Below are 13,191 nucleotides of genomic sequence, written 5' to 3'. Positions count from 1 at the left end.
TCACTACGCCTGCTACAGCCATGTTACAGCAGCAAAGTCCTTGATCATTACACAAGAATGAGATTATAGTTCCTAGTACATATCTGCCTAAAAAATTGCAACTTTTAATTTTCCGTCGGTCTTAGTACATGATGTAACTACAGAAGAGTCAAGTTTTACATAGGAAAAATATCGAAACTCTTTGGTTATTTTTTTAGCGCGATTCTAATGGTCTAATCAGATTCAATGCATTATGCTAAGCTATGCTAAAAGTGCTAGCGCCAGATCAGCTGAATGGATTCCAAAACAGTAAAAATCAAATGTTTAACTCTAGAAGAGCTGGAAAATTTGCATATTTTCAAAACAGTGGAGTGTCCCTTTAAATTAAGCAGTTCAAACATGCATTTTAGTCTTGGACTAGATTAAACCCTGTCCGGGAAACCGCCCCATATTGTACAAAAGCTTTCCTACTACATTTACTTGTATGCATTTGACAGATGCTTTTTTCTTTTTTACTTTTTTATCTATAATCATGTGTGTTTCTGGAGTTTAGACCCTTCTAATGCAGTGCCCTACTGAGCTACAGGAACACACTAGTTTAAATGGTCCATATCACTCATGCCTCCGTATTACGTTTTCTGAAGTCATATGATAGGCTTGAGGAACAGACTTAAATGTAAGTTGTTATTCCATAATCGCACTGAATGAAACGAGAGCAGACTATAGATGGCATGATGCAGTGATACTGCCCTTAAAGTTTACAAATCAAGCTGTAAACCCGCAGGCGTCAAGCTCAGCCAGGTTTTGACAAGTTACTGTCACACTTAGCAGCTCTCCTCTATAAATCCAGCCATTAACATCTTTGATTATAGACTTCTGTTTGAGATTCATCATGTCATGTTTACATAGCCATACCTTCAGCTTTTGAATGGTTGTGTTTTTCCTCTGGGCAGGAGTCTACTGTGGCTACAGCTGTGACTGGTTACAATTTCAGTGTCATTAAACTAAGACTATGTTTATATTATAGTGCATTTTGACTTTTACTACGATTACTCCTGGCAAACACACTACTCCTGAGTTTTCGATTCTAGTAAACTGAGACTTTTGTAAACGCTAAAGACCCTGTTTTAGTTTGTGCTTCAGTAAAGACGGACTTAACAGGTCACTTTTGTAAACGATGCCGTGGATGCCCGCATCTGCTACCTGATTGGGTCTTTTAGATCATTACTTATCCTTATTATAGGATCAGTATCATACTTATACAAGCCCGTATCATATAATCATTACGCTACCTAAAGATAACAATGACCAGCAACGACCTTGTAAACAATAACATAGAGTTAGCTGTTCAAATGCTCTTTTTAAGCACATTGTATGTTTATTCATGACACAAACACCCAAAACAGACTACACTAAATGTTTTCGTTTCTAATGTGAACATTTAACGTGACAGCGCCTCATTTTTATTTTATTTAGTTCGGCTACTTCCATTTAAAGTTTTACTATTCATCATCCAAAATCATTACACATACAGATGACAGGTTTAAATTAGGGGAATTTAGGGGTATTTAACTCAAAATAAAACTCGAGAACTGTGAACTCTTGAGAAAAGGTTATCTCTGAAAGTGTGGTCTTACAGTGGTTTCAGAACGAGGAAATAGCGTATCTAATTACTGTGGGATTTATAGTTTGCCCATAGCGATGGCAGATGTGCTGTACGAAAGCCCAACATACCGTCTGCCTGTTTATTGCTCTCGCTCTGTGTGTGAATCGCATGAAGAAATATCTGGGTCATTGTCCTGATATACATTTACAGATATATTTGTGATATTTTCTCACAAATATGACTTTTACTGTAACTTAAACTAAGAAAAATAGTTAAGTGTTTTCTTTCAGGATGTATAGAGGACAATGCAGATTTGTATAATGCAAAAAAAGCATATAACATCAATTAACAACCTTTAAGCTCATGGTTACAGTAACTTTTAAAAATAAAGGTTCCTTTAAGGTCTTTTAAGGCTTAAAAGTTAGTGTTAAAAATCTATTTCCTTATGGAAAACAGCAACTGAATTTCCGTCTGGAACCCAGCTGTTCCGACTTGATCTACCTCTTGATACTTGGCTACTTATATATTGTAAAAGCTGCTTTGGGGGCCGCCAGAAAAGTTTGAGAACCACTGCTCTAATGTGTCATCATTTAGTGTATATGTGTATTTGTTTACAGTAGTGATTATATATATTTGTCTTCTTCCAGCTGAGTATTGTGTTTTTCCCCTGGCTTCGGAGAGCTCGGCACTGCTGGACTCCAGCCCTCCAGAATTCCCTCCCTCTGCCAAAAGAGCTCGACTCAGTATCTGTAAGGCCAAATCTGGCACTGAGGACGTCTACAGCAGAGGTCAGATATGGGTTATTATTCATGTTGATGGCTGACAGCAGATTACCGTAACGATAAATGATACACGTGTGAATGTAGATGTGTAAATGAGAGGTCTAAAATCGCCTATTCACACCAGATATGAAAAGATGCATGACTAGATTGTAAAATAAAAGCTTGCGGAAAACTATAATGAGGTTTAAATGTTTTATAATGTTTGAATTGTTGTTGTTTATTATGCTAATAATGGCAGTTTCGTCTGTATTGCAGAACAAATGGTCAATGAAGTTTTAAAGAATAACAGAAGTATTGAAGGTAAGAAATGTTTTTAAGCTACACCTCCAATACAAATATGACATATCACCCCTTTATCTTGACCTTAAAGGGACATTCCATTTTTTTTGAAAATATGCTCATTTTCCAGCTCCCCTGGAGGTAGACATTTGATTTTTGCCGTTTTGGAATCCATTCGGCTGATCTCTGGGTCTGGCGCTGGCACTTTTGGCATAGCTTAGCATAATCCATTGAATCTGATTAGACCATTAGCAAGAGTTTCGATATTTTTCCTATTTGGAACTTGACTCTTCTGTAGTTACATCATGTACTAAGACCTACAGAAAATTAAAAGTTGTGATTTTCTGTGCAGATATGGTTAGGAACTATACTCTATGCACACAAAAATAGTCCCCTGCCATTGAAAGTAACCAAAGGGACTATTTTCGGGCAGTGCGTAATATCACTACACCTGCTGCAGCCATGTAACGGCAGCAAAGTCCTTGATTATTACGCCACAATGAGAGTATAGTTCCTAACCATATCTGCCTAGAATATCACAACTTTTAATTTTCCGTGGGTCGTAGTACATGATGTAACTACAGAAGAGTCAAGTTTTAAATAGGAAAAAATATTAACTCTTTGGTTATTTTTAGCGTGATGCTAATGGTCTAATCAGATTTAATGGATTGTGCTAAGCTATGCTAAAAGTGCTAGCGCCAGACCCAGAAATCAGCTAAATGGATTACAAAACGGTAAGAAACAAATGTTTAACTCTAGGGGAGCTGGAAAATGAGCATATTTCCTAAAAAAGTGGAGTGTCCCTTTAATATAAAAATATAAAAAATTATTTTAAAATTGATTTTCCGGTGTACCAACTAGTACTTCCCAAAATTGTGTTGGTTTTATTTGCTTGATTTGTTCTTGCTCTCTGTTCCAGAGTTTTGCCTCTCTTGTGGAAAAACGAGAGTGGCAACCTTTCACCCCCTGTTTGAAGGAGGCCTTTGCCCAACATGCAAGGTAACTCCAGGTTCACCTACTTATCCTCTCCAATCTCATGTCACACAACACAACTTGAGATTCTGGGAACCTGGCGCTGCAACACGTGCTGACATGATTGCTCATAAAAGTGTCAGACAACATTACTTGATCCTAACACCTGGACACTGCTATTGTATCGGTTGGTTATACACTGGGATAAATAAAGTCCTGAGGAACTACAGATGTCACAATGCTGCCTCCAATGCAATACATTTATTATACTTTATTTGAACAGATTTGATGAACTCCATTGACGAGTTATCTTGTCAATTTATGCTGGGTACACACCAAAATATTTTTTTACATTTTATAAGATTTTTAAAAGTGATCACAAACATGAGGATAAAAAAATCCTACATTTAACCGTTTTGCTCCTATAGTGTGTGGTGTTCCATGATTGGTCAAAGACAGCACACCACCCACAAACAGATTTACAACAAAAGTCTGATTGTGAACACAGGAAATCTCGCAAAATCTTGCGAGACTTCAGAATAAGCATGGCGGACGATATGCAGGAAGAAATTTCAATGATAGTGTTTGGAATGATTTTCACAGAAAATTTATGGAAAACTAGAAAAGTTTGGATGAAGTCGTCGAGGCAGCGGGAACATGGTCTGTACAAGTTCACTTTGCATCGACTTTGTGCTGCACCATGACTGCTTCCGTTTTCCATTATCTCGCTTTCTGATTGGATATTGTTTCGTTTCACGTGATAATCACAAGAGCATGCGTGCGTTTGTCCTCGAGTTTCCCCCCACACATCAGGATTTCTAATGAAGCAGGTTTAATATTTACAATTCGCGATTGGGGCGGCTCCGACGTTCTTCCGATCAGGTTCGGACACTCCTAACACACCTCACACCATAGGGAAAATCTGATAAATCTGATAAGCAATCATCTCTTTGGTAAATTTGGTATTTTTGTAGAAACCTACCGATGTTTGAGAGGTGATAAAAAGAGATTTTCGTTGCAAAACGAGATAAATTCATTTTTAACATTTTTGTCAAAACATGTTTATTATTATGTTATCATGTTATTATTTTGTTTTATGGTGCTACTGAGCTGTATTTTTTAAGTTATGAAGGTTTAAATCAAAACAAACCGACTGCAGTTGAATTGATATTAATTGGAATGCACAACCAAAAAACGAGATTTCTGAAAAATTAAAAAAAGAGTCATCTCGTTTTGCCACGAAAACTCTTCATATATTTAAAAAAGAACATTTTCTGGAAGGCATTAAACTTTGTGCAAAATCATGACAATCTTGAAAAACAAAAAAAATGCTGGCGATGGCTTGCAACTTTAAAAAAAAACACTGGCGGGGAAAGAGTTAAGAAAGTATGGAGTTGCTACGGTTGGCACATAGTTTGTAGCCTAAAAACTGAATGAGAGGAAGCATAATGCTTTGTGTAAGATATTTAGGTTGCTTGCACATTAGCTGGAGCAGCATGAATAGTTTTTAGGTTTAAACAGGTTTGTGGTCTTACCGTGGGTTCACACCAGCCGCGTTTGAGGCGTCAAAATTGGTGTCTACCGCGTCTAGTTAGCCGCTTGAACATTTTGAGTTTACTCGCTTCATTTGCGCGTGAAATCATTCGTATCAAGTCATTTGAGACATTTACGCAGAAATTCGCGTCATGGGAGGGGCTTCTGCGACCTGTAATCACGTCACTACTAGAGCAAGCTCCTGATTGGTTAACGTGGCGTGTTTTTCTGCCAAAGTAAAAAAAAATTCAACTTGCGCATTTGCCGCGGCAACGCTCAATTCGTGCAAACTAGACGCACGAAGGAGGCGGAATTGCATCTATCGCAACGCTCTAAATGCCTCATTCGCACCACGAGACCTCCAGATTTTTCAGGAATGAACATTGCTGTCAGATTTGATTGCATTGTAATGTAATTTTGATTATAATGTAATTGGTTACGTATTTACAATTGTGTTTTTGTTTGCATCAGGATGTTTATTTAGAAATCTCCTACATGTACGATGATGACGGCTACCAGTCCTACTGCACCGTGTGCTGTGGCGGTAGAGAGGTGTTGCTCTGTGGAAACGCTAACTGCTGCAGGTACCAATCCAAACGCATCGTCTCACGCTTCTCAGTCTTTCACATCTCAAGATCTCTTGCATTCCACTGTAACATCTCGGCCCCTCATCACTCTTCACCTCTATAACTGTCTGCATATTGTCTTTCCGTCTCCTCTGTCTACCTGCAGGTGTTTTTGCGTGGATTGTCTGGATATATTAGTGGGTGCTGGAGCGGCCAACAGCGCCCGTGATCTGGACCCGTGGCGCTGTTACATGTGTCAGCCCTTGCAGCTGTACGGTGTACTGAAGAAACGCCACGACTGGAGCTTGAAACTACAGGAGTTTTTCGTAAATGACAACGGACAGGAGTTTGTAAGTCTGACATGAATTTGAGCAGCCTAGAGGGAGGGTCTTTGTTTTTGTAGGTTTTTAATGGTGCTACTTTTTTTCTTCCAGGAAAGTACCAAGATTTACCCTGCGGTTCCAGCAGAGCAAAGACGTCCAATTAGAGTTCTTTCGCTGTTTGATGGCATTGCCACAGGTGAGCATGAAAGCTTTTTAAAGATTTTTTTAAACCATTTACGCCATCCAAGTTCAACATTAGTTACCAGTTTTAACTGCTTTTATATCTGAATACTGATGTTGATTTACAGGTTATTTGGTGCTTCGAGACTTGGGCTTCAAGGTTGATTTGTACATTGCATCAGAAGTATGTGAAGACTCAATTTCGGTGGGCGTCGTCCGGCATGAAGGAAAAATTCAATATGTGCATGATGTTCGCAACGTTACCAGAAAAAATGTGAGTGCACCATAATAGTTTTCTTTTGGTTTGTGTCTCTTATGGATTTAGATCATGATTTTGAATGTAAGTCAATGACGCCCTCTGCCGGTTGGGCACACCAAGATGGCCGCTCGAACTCTCCGCTGGTTTTACCTCATACTGTTAGTTTAAGCGTTATATGTGCAATCCAGTCATTTATTTAGATCAGTGGTTACTGGAAAAATATTTGTGTCTGTGTGAAGTCAGATATTAAATGTTTGTCACACCACAAGAAACCAAATTTGAATGACATGCACGTCTGCAATATTTAATGATTTCTGTATATTGTGCACTCCTAATTTAATATTTAAAAATAACAGTAACATGTACAATAAAATCAATATTTAAATTTGACAAAAATATACAAATATTTTAAGTAGCACAGGTATATTTGTAGCAATTTTATAGGTCAAAATTATTGATTTTTTTAATGCCAAAATCATTGGAATATTATGTAAAGATAATGTTCCATGAAGATGTTTTGTAAATTTCCTAGCATGAATATAAATTAAAACTTTATTTTTATGAGTGGATGCAGTTCCTAAGGACTTCATTTAGACAACTTTAAAGGCGATTTTCTCAATATTTCGATTTTTTGCACCCTTAGATTCCAAATATTTCACCAAATGTCATATCCTAACAAACTATAAATCAATGCGTATTCATACATCAAAGAAAAGTACATTCACATTCTTTTTTTCCTCAACTACTCTTGCTTTCTAGTAGTTTTTGGCAGGGTAACCTCACACCTGGCCTGAGATTGTTTGTTTAGCAGCGTGTTGCTTGTTCCAACAGCACCTGATAAGTCTAATGGCCTCACCTGAGTTTTGCCTTTGTAGTCACACCTCTAAGTCTGTTTGGCTTCCATTATCCTTCTTACTTACTATCAAACACACACACACACACACACTCACACACACACGCACACACACACACTGAAAACAGCGAGTTGTCTTAAGCTTTAGTGATGGAACACAAAGGTTTGTTCGTCCGTCTTAAATCCCCTCTCTTTCAGTTCATTCATTCACCTCCTCACCCACCCACTCAATCATTCGCTCACCCATCCATTGTTCTTCCTAGCCTGGATTGGGTGGGATTGCAGAGAGGGCCGTATAAAAGGACTCTTGTCGTGGAAGAAAAGAGAGAAGGGATATATTGGAGGGTGGTTTGGGGTGGATGAGGCCCTTGATAGGGTTATCATTGAAACACTGAAAGAATCAGTAGACCAGCTGCAGAAACACTTTCTTACTGGCACTCACAGATGCGCTGTCGGCCATGAACTGTTTTTGCATGACCAAGACCATTTTAAAATGTCTCTTTAAATACAGTCCATGACCTTAATGCCTGAGCAACCAGTAGTTAGATTAATAGAAAAGTTTAGATACGGAGCAAACAAATTTACTTGGATAGATAAGTTTAGGGGGCTTTCTTTAATATTTGCAATCTTGTACTTTTGTGTCAATGCAAGTAAAAGTGGTTTTATCCTGAAAATGCCAGTGATAATATGTTTAATGTCAAATGAATTGCTGGTAGCTTCACCACACATCTGGAGCTTCACTGTTACTTTGTCTACTAACACTAGATGGTGCTGTTCTGTTATTTAGATTGCTGAGTGGGGACCCTTCGACTTGGTGATTGGTGGAAGTCCTTGTAATGATCTTTCAATTGTCAACCCAGCCAGGAAAGGTCTGTATGGTAAGATAGTATCACTTATAGTTTTTTTTTTAATACTGTTAAAATGTTTGGGACAAATTACTGGAATAGTCCACCTAAAAATGACATTTTTCTTGAAATTTACACACCCATATGCCATGACTTTTATTCACATTTTACAATTGTGCATTAAGCAGAAGCCAAAGCAACTTACAAAAGTGAGAAAAATATCAAAGTGATGTTTTTTTAGAAAACAATTTTATATCAAATGGTCATGTTATCTTCTTATATGGGAGACAACATGGTGAAGCTCCAAAATGCACACCTCTCCATCATCACAATCCAGATGTTGCCATGTTGACCCCTACATATAAGAAGATAAAACAACAGCGTTTTACTATCAAATTATTATTTATTTTTTTGTTGACTGAAGAAAGTCAGTTTTGGGTGAACTATTCCTTTAAGCTTTAAGGAATAGTTTAACCATAAATAAAAATGTATTTATTATAACTTTATAAATGTACTATTTACTTAACAAATCGTTCAATCTGAATTGTGATCAACCCGGCCATTTTAATTCTTTAATGTTACTAAGATTGAGCCCTGTGACTTGTGTTGAAGGACGAATCGAGCTATATAGACTTCAGAATGTGTTTTTTTACTCTTGCAACATCTGCTTTTTTGCATAGCCCATACAGCAAAAATATCTAATATAATTTTGCATATATTTTTTGGTTTTTTTTTTTTAAATACAATTTTAAAAGATATATATATATATAAGGAAATATATTCATGTTGCATTGAAAGGAAAAGTTTGTTACATAACAGTTTTTAAAAGATTAAAATTAAATATTTTTTCAGCTACAGAAATATACTTTATAAAATTAACTTCACTGTTAATAAAATTTATTTAGCATATACTGTATTTAAAATAAACTTTGTCAGGAAGAAATATATATTTTGCCATATGGGGTGTAAAATTAGAAATGTATTTGCTTGCCCCTGAAATATGTTTTGAAATAGGTGTCGATATATGAAGGTTAAAACAAAATATATTTTCAAATTCAAACATATCTATTTGTTTATTTGAAAAAGGGACAATGTACACTTATCAACATTCAACATTAATACAATAGACAAAAAGTAAAAAAAAATTATACTATGTTAAAATCACAAATTAAGCTTTTCTTTCTAGCATGTATTTTTTGGACATATTTTTTTTGATGTATGGGAGGCATTTATATCAGCAGATAAAAAATCTAGTATAATACTTAACTGCATAATTGGCAAATTGTATATTACTCTTGTTTAGAGGGGACCGGGCGGCTGTTTTTTGAGTTTTACCGCCTGTTGAGTGAAGCAAAGCCAAAGGAAGGGGAAGACCGACCTTTCTTCTGGATGTTTGAGAACGTGGTCGCCATGAGCGTCAACGATAAGAGAGACATCTCACGGTTCCTGGAGGTTTGTGCTTTCGTTCTAGATCGATATGACTGGTAGAATTACGAGACGAAATGTGATTTGCTTTGAATCTGCTTTGTTACAAACTAACTTGATGAATAGTTGATCTCAACCTGTTTTCTGTGTGATGTAGTGTAACCCTGTGATGATCGATGCCATTGAGGTGTCAGCTGCTCACAGGGCTCGATATTTCTGGGGAAACCTTCCGGGAATGAAGAGGTACAAGGCCTCTTATCTCATACTATCCTTATGTGTAATCTGCTAATACTTAATTAATAATGCCACTGTATCCTCTAAATTAGATTACAATAAGTATTAAATTTGTGTCTTTATAAATTGAACCATTATGTAGTGATATGAATAAAAGTGCTTTGTTGCAGACCTCTGTGTGCCTCTGGGATGGATAAATTAGAGCTTCAGGACTGTTTGGAACATGGCCGTGTGGCAAAGGTAACATCTTGTTTCTTGAGATGCTTATGATATTGACACATTTCGCACATATGTGACATATGCATGTAAAACCAAGCTAATGTCATTTTTTGTGCTTTACTGTTTTCTACATAAAATCATCCTACACAATATAAAGAACATTGTGTGAAAATAAAACCTTTATATTTTTAATATTGAGTAAGGTCGTCTCAAAAAAGTGTAATCAAACTTTGATGCTCCTAAACTCATAATTAGGTTGATATTTTGGCTTGGATTTCACAGACAGAGTGTCACATATAAGCATTTTCTTTACAAACCAGAAGTGTAGTACTTGCCAGGGCAATTGCAATGCCCCCTGCTGGAAAAAATGAAGCAAGATTGTTGTTAAATGTTTTATTCTGTGTAGCAAATAATAACTTATTTTACTTGTTATTTTGTCTAATAAAGAAATGCTATATATATACTAATTGACATTTGATTAGTATACTATTTGAATGTTAAATCTAACCCTTTAATATACAATCTATAGTTTGGCAAAGTACGCACCATCACAACACGGTCCAACTCCATTAAGCAAGGCAAAGATCAACATTTCCCCGTTATGATGAATGGCAAAGAGGACATCCTGTGGTGCACAGAGCTAGAGAGGTATGTTCATACTCCATCAAAATATTCGATTGACTGATATAATTGAAAATATCCTAACCCGTATCCTAATCAAATATTTATCATTCTCCCATCATAGGATTTTTGGCTTCCCCGTCCATTACACGGATGTGTCCAACATGGGACGTGGGGCCAGACAGAAGTTGCTGGGGCGGTCCTGGAGCGTACCTGTGATCCGACACCTGTTTGCCCCACTCAAAGACTACTTTGCCTGTGAATAGCATCTGCAGTCCACGTTCACGGTCTTAGGTCACACAGCATTATATCAAACACAGTAACAAAGTACAAAACCAAATGTCCTCATTAAAACAACAAGGACCTCTTGGAGATTTAGGAGATTATCTCCTTAGTTACAAAACGATCTCAGTTTTGGAGAGATGAGCTGAGAGGTTGGGTTGAGGTCGAAGTGGAGACTCTTGACCATCAGACCAAACGGTAGTAGTTAGACACTGTGGTGTGATGTTGAGAACGTCACTTATTGATAACATGGTCAGTTTTCGTACTAGATGTTGTACTTGACGCGTCAAGGTTTGAAGCTGTCAGTAAGGTTTGATCTATACACGTATAGTTTTTAAAACATTTTACACAACGCCTTGTAATAACAAGCCAAACGTATAAAACAAAACAAACTTCCACGGTATCTTTTAAAGCTTAGGCTAAAGAATGAGTGATTTTTTATATCATGTGTAATGTCATTATAGATCACGTATGCTTGCATGTGACACATTTCCATTGTATTGATGGTGTGAGAAAATACTTGAAATTTAGCATTGCAAACGTGCAAATACCAAGCTGTGAGCCCTCAAAACAATGCATTTACGAAAAAAGATGCATTAACGAAATCTATGCTCAAGGCATGATTTTAACATGCCAGATTGTTTTACTTTGATTTGTTTGATTAAAGGTAGAAATCTCACTTAAAAAATTTTATGAACATTCCCCAGACGGTATAGTGTTTATACAGTCGACATTCGCACAAGAACAGTATAACAGAAGGTGTTTTTATGAGCAGGACTATAGGGCATTAGCCTGCGCTCAACTCAGAATTTTCAGCTTGTTTTGTTTAGGATAGAGATCATAAGTGTACTGTATTTTTACCTTGAAATTAATGTTTACAAATTTTAACACATTTCAGTTTTTTTGAACTTTTTCATACAGCATACTTAAAATTTTCATTTTGTAGCTCAACCTCTACGATGGAGGATTGGTATAGCAAAATGTTGACTCTTTATGGTTCGCTCTCACAGAGATGCTTTTACATTTTATATTGTTTGTTTTTATAGGTAAAGTTGCTGCAGTTTTCGAAAACATTGTATCACTGAATGATGTGTGATACCTAGCACTCTTGATTCTTTAACTCAAATGCCTCATTTGTCAGAAACACTTGTGTGTGGTGCCTTTTGAAGAGAAAAGATACAGCCTACCATACAAGGTTTTACTGTAGGTTGCGAAGAAATATTTGTTTTTATACTTAATGCTGTAACCCAAACAGTTATAAACGACTAATATATACGCTTAAAAAAAAAAACTACTGTCCAAACTCAAAGCTTGACCATTTAAGTAACTTTAATACCGCATTAGACTTATGAATATTAAACCTTTCATTTTTTACTGTTTTTTTTTTTCATTTTTTAAGTGTTTGTTAGACAGGCATAAACAGCACAAAAACTGTCTTTTTCATGTATGCTTTAATACTGTACATTTTAATATCATAGCCTTAATATTTTGCTTAGTAGATTTTCCAATTTGATATAAGATGCTGTCATTAATATTTTACCTGCTTATTCTGTACTTTTCAACTTTAACAATACTTTTATACAGTCGTTTTATATTTTTTATATTTTTCTTTTATAGTTTTTGTATACAAATTACTGTTCTCTTGGGGCAGTATAAAAAATAACCAAAAATGTTAGTATCTTGAGAAAAAAAACAATAAAGACCAAGATTCCAAAACTTTTTGGACTGTGTGTTTCCTAAAGACCTAATTGGTTGTTTTTATGTGAACTGTTTTACTATAAATGTTACATGTATGGACATTTGAGTAATTCCAGCATTTTTTGATGCCTTATTTTCAGTCAAAAAATAAAACATAATTTCTTATAGAATGTACTTATTAATATATTGAGCCATGGTTTATATTCTCCTAAACCCCTGATGATTCAAAATTCAAAAAAATATCATTTTTTTACTCATGTTTTCTAGTGTATAATAAAAAATAAACATGTATTATGGATGTGACAAGTGTGGGAGATTACTTTGTATGAATTCTATGAATTAAAATGCACAAACCAGAAGAAATAATACCAAACAAATGGAGAACAAATATTTTTTTGTCATCTGCACATATATGAGAGAGAAACCATGTTATAGATGTGAAAATTCTACTTAACTGTGAAATCATTTGAAAAATTATTTAAAAAAACTTAAACTGGTATTTATGCCACCAAATGTTGAGATCTGATATATCAAT

At 35.9% G+C, this 13,191-nt stretch overlaps 1 protein-coding gene across 5 annotated transcripts in view; it reads left to right on the top strand.

The window, feature by feature from the left end:
* dnmt3bb.1 (DNA (cytosine-5-)-methyltransferase 3 beta, duplicate b.1) overlaps positions 1-12,674 on the top strand; it is a 64,464-nt gene extending 51,790 nt beyond the window's left edge. For 4 of the 5 annotated variants that reach the window (XM_055187311.2, XM_055187309.2, XM_055187313.2 and 1 more), the window contains 13 exons: positions 2,233-2,373; positions 2,623-2,667; positions 3,566-3,645; positions 5,623-5,735; positions 5,884-6,067; positions 6,152-6,236; positions 6,349-6,494; positions 8,120-8,210; positions 9,481-9,629; positions 9,760-9,845; positions 10,007-10,076; positions 10,585-10,703; positions 10,801-12,674. In XM_055187311.2, coding sequence (XP_055043286.1) covers positions 2,233-2,373; positions 2,623-2,667; positions 3,566-3,645; positions 5,623-5,735; positions 5,884-6,067; positions 6,152-6,236; positions 6,349-6,494; positions 8,120-8,210; positions 9,481-9,629; positions 9,760-9,845; positions 10,007-10,076; positions 10,585-10,703; positions 10,801-10,942 — 1,451 coding nt within the window. In that variant the 3' untranslated portion in view covers positions 10,943-12,674. The remainder of the gene's footprint in view (positions 1-2,232; positions 2,374-2,622; positions 2,668-3,565; positions 3,646-5,622; positions 5,736-5,883; positions 6,068-6,151; positions 6,237-6,348; positions 6,495-8,119; positions 8,211-9,480; positions 9,630-9,759; positions 9,846-10,006; positions 10,077-10,584; positions 10,704-10,800) is intronic. The other variant, XM_055187312.2, reaches the window with a different exon arrangement.
* The last annotated feature ends 517 nt before the right edge of the window (positions 12,675-13,191 follow it).

This window comes from Misgurnus anguillicaudatus, chromosome 13 (assembly GCF_027580225.2).
Source record: "Misgurnus anguillicaudatus chromosome 13, ASM2758022v2, whole genome shotgun sequence".
Taxonomy (NCBI): domain Eukaryota; kingdom Metazoa; phylum Chordata; class Actinopteri; order Cypriniformes; family Cobitidae; genus Misgurnus; species Misgurnus anguillicaudatus.
Note: the sequence above shows the minus strand (reverse complement) of the source record. Positions and strands in the feature narration are given on the sequence as shown.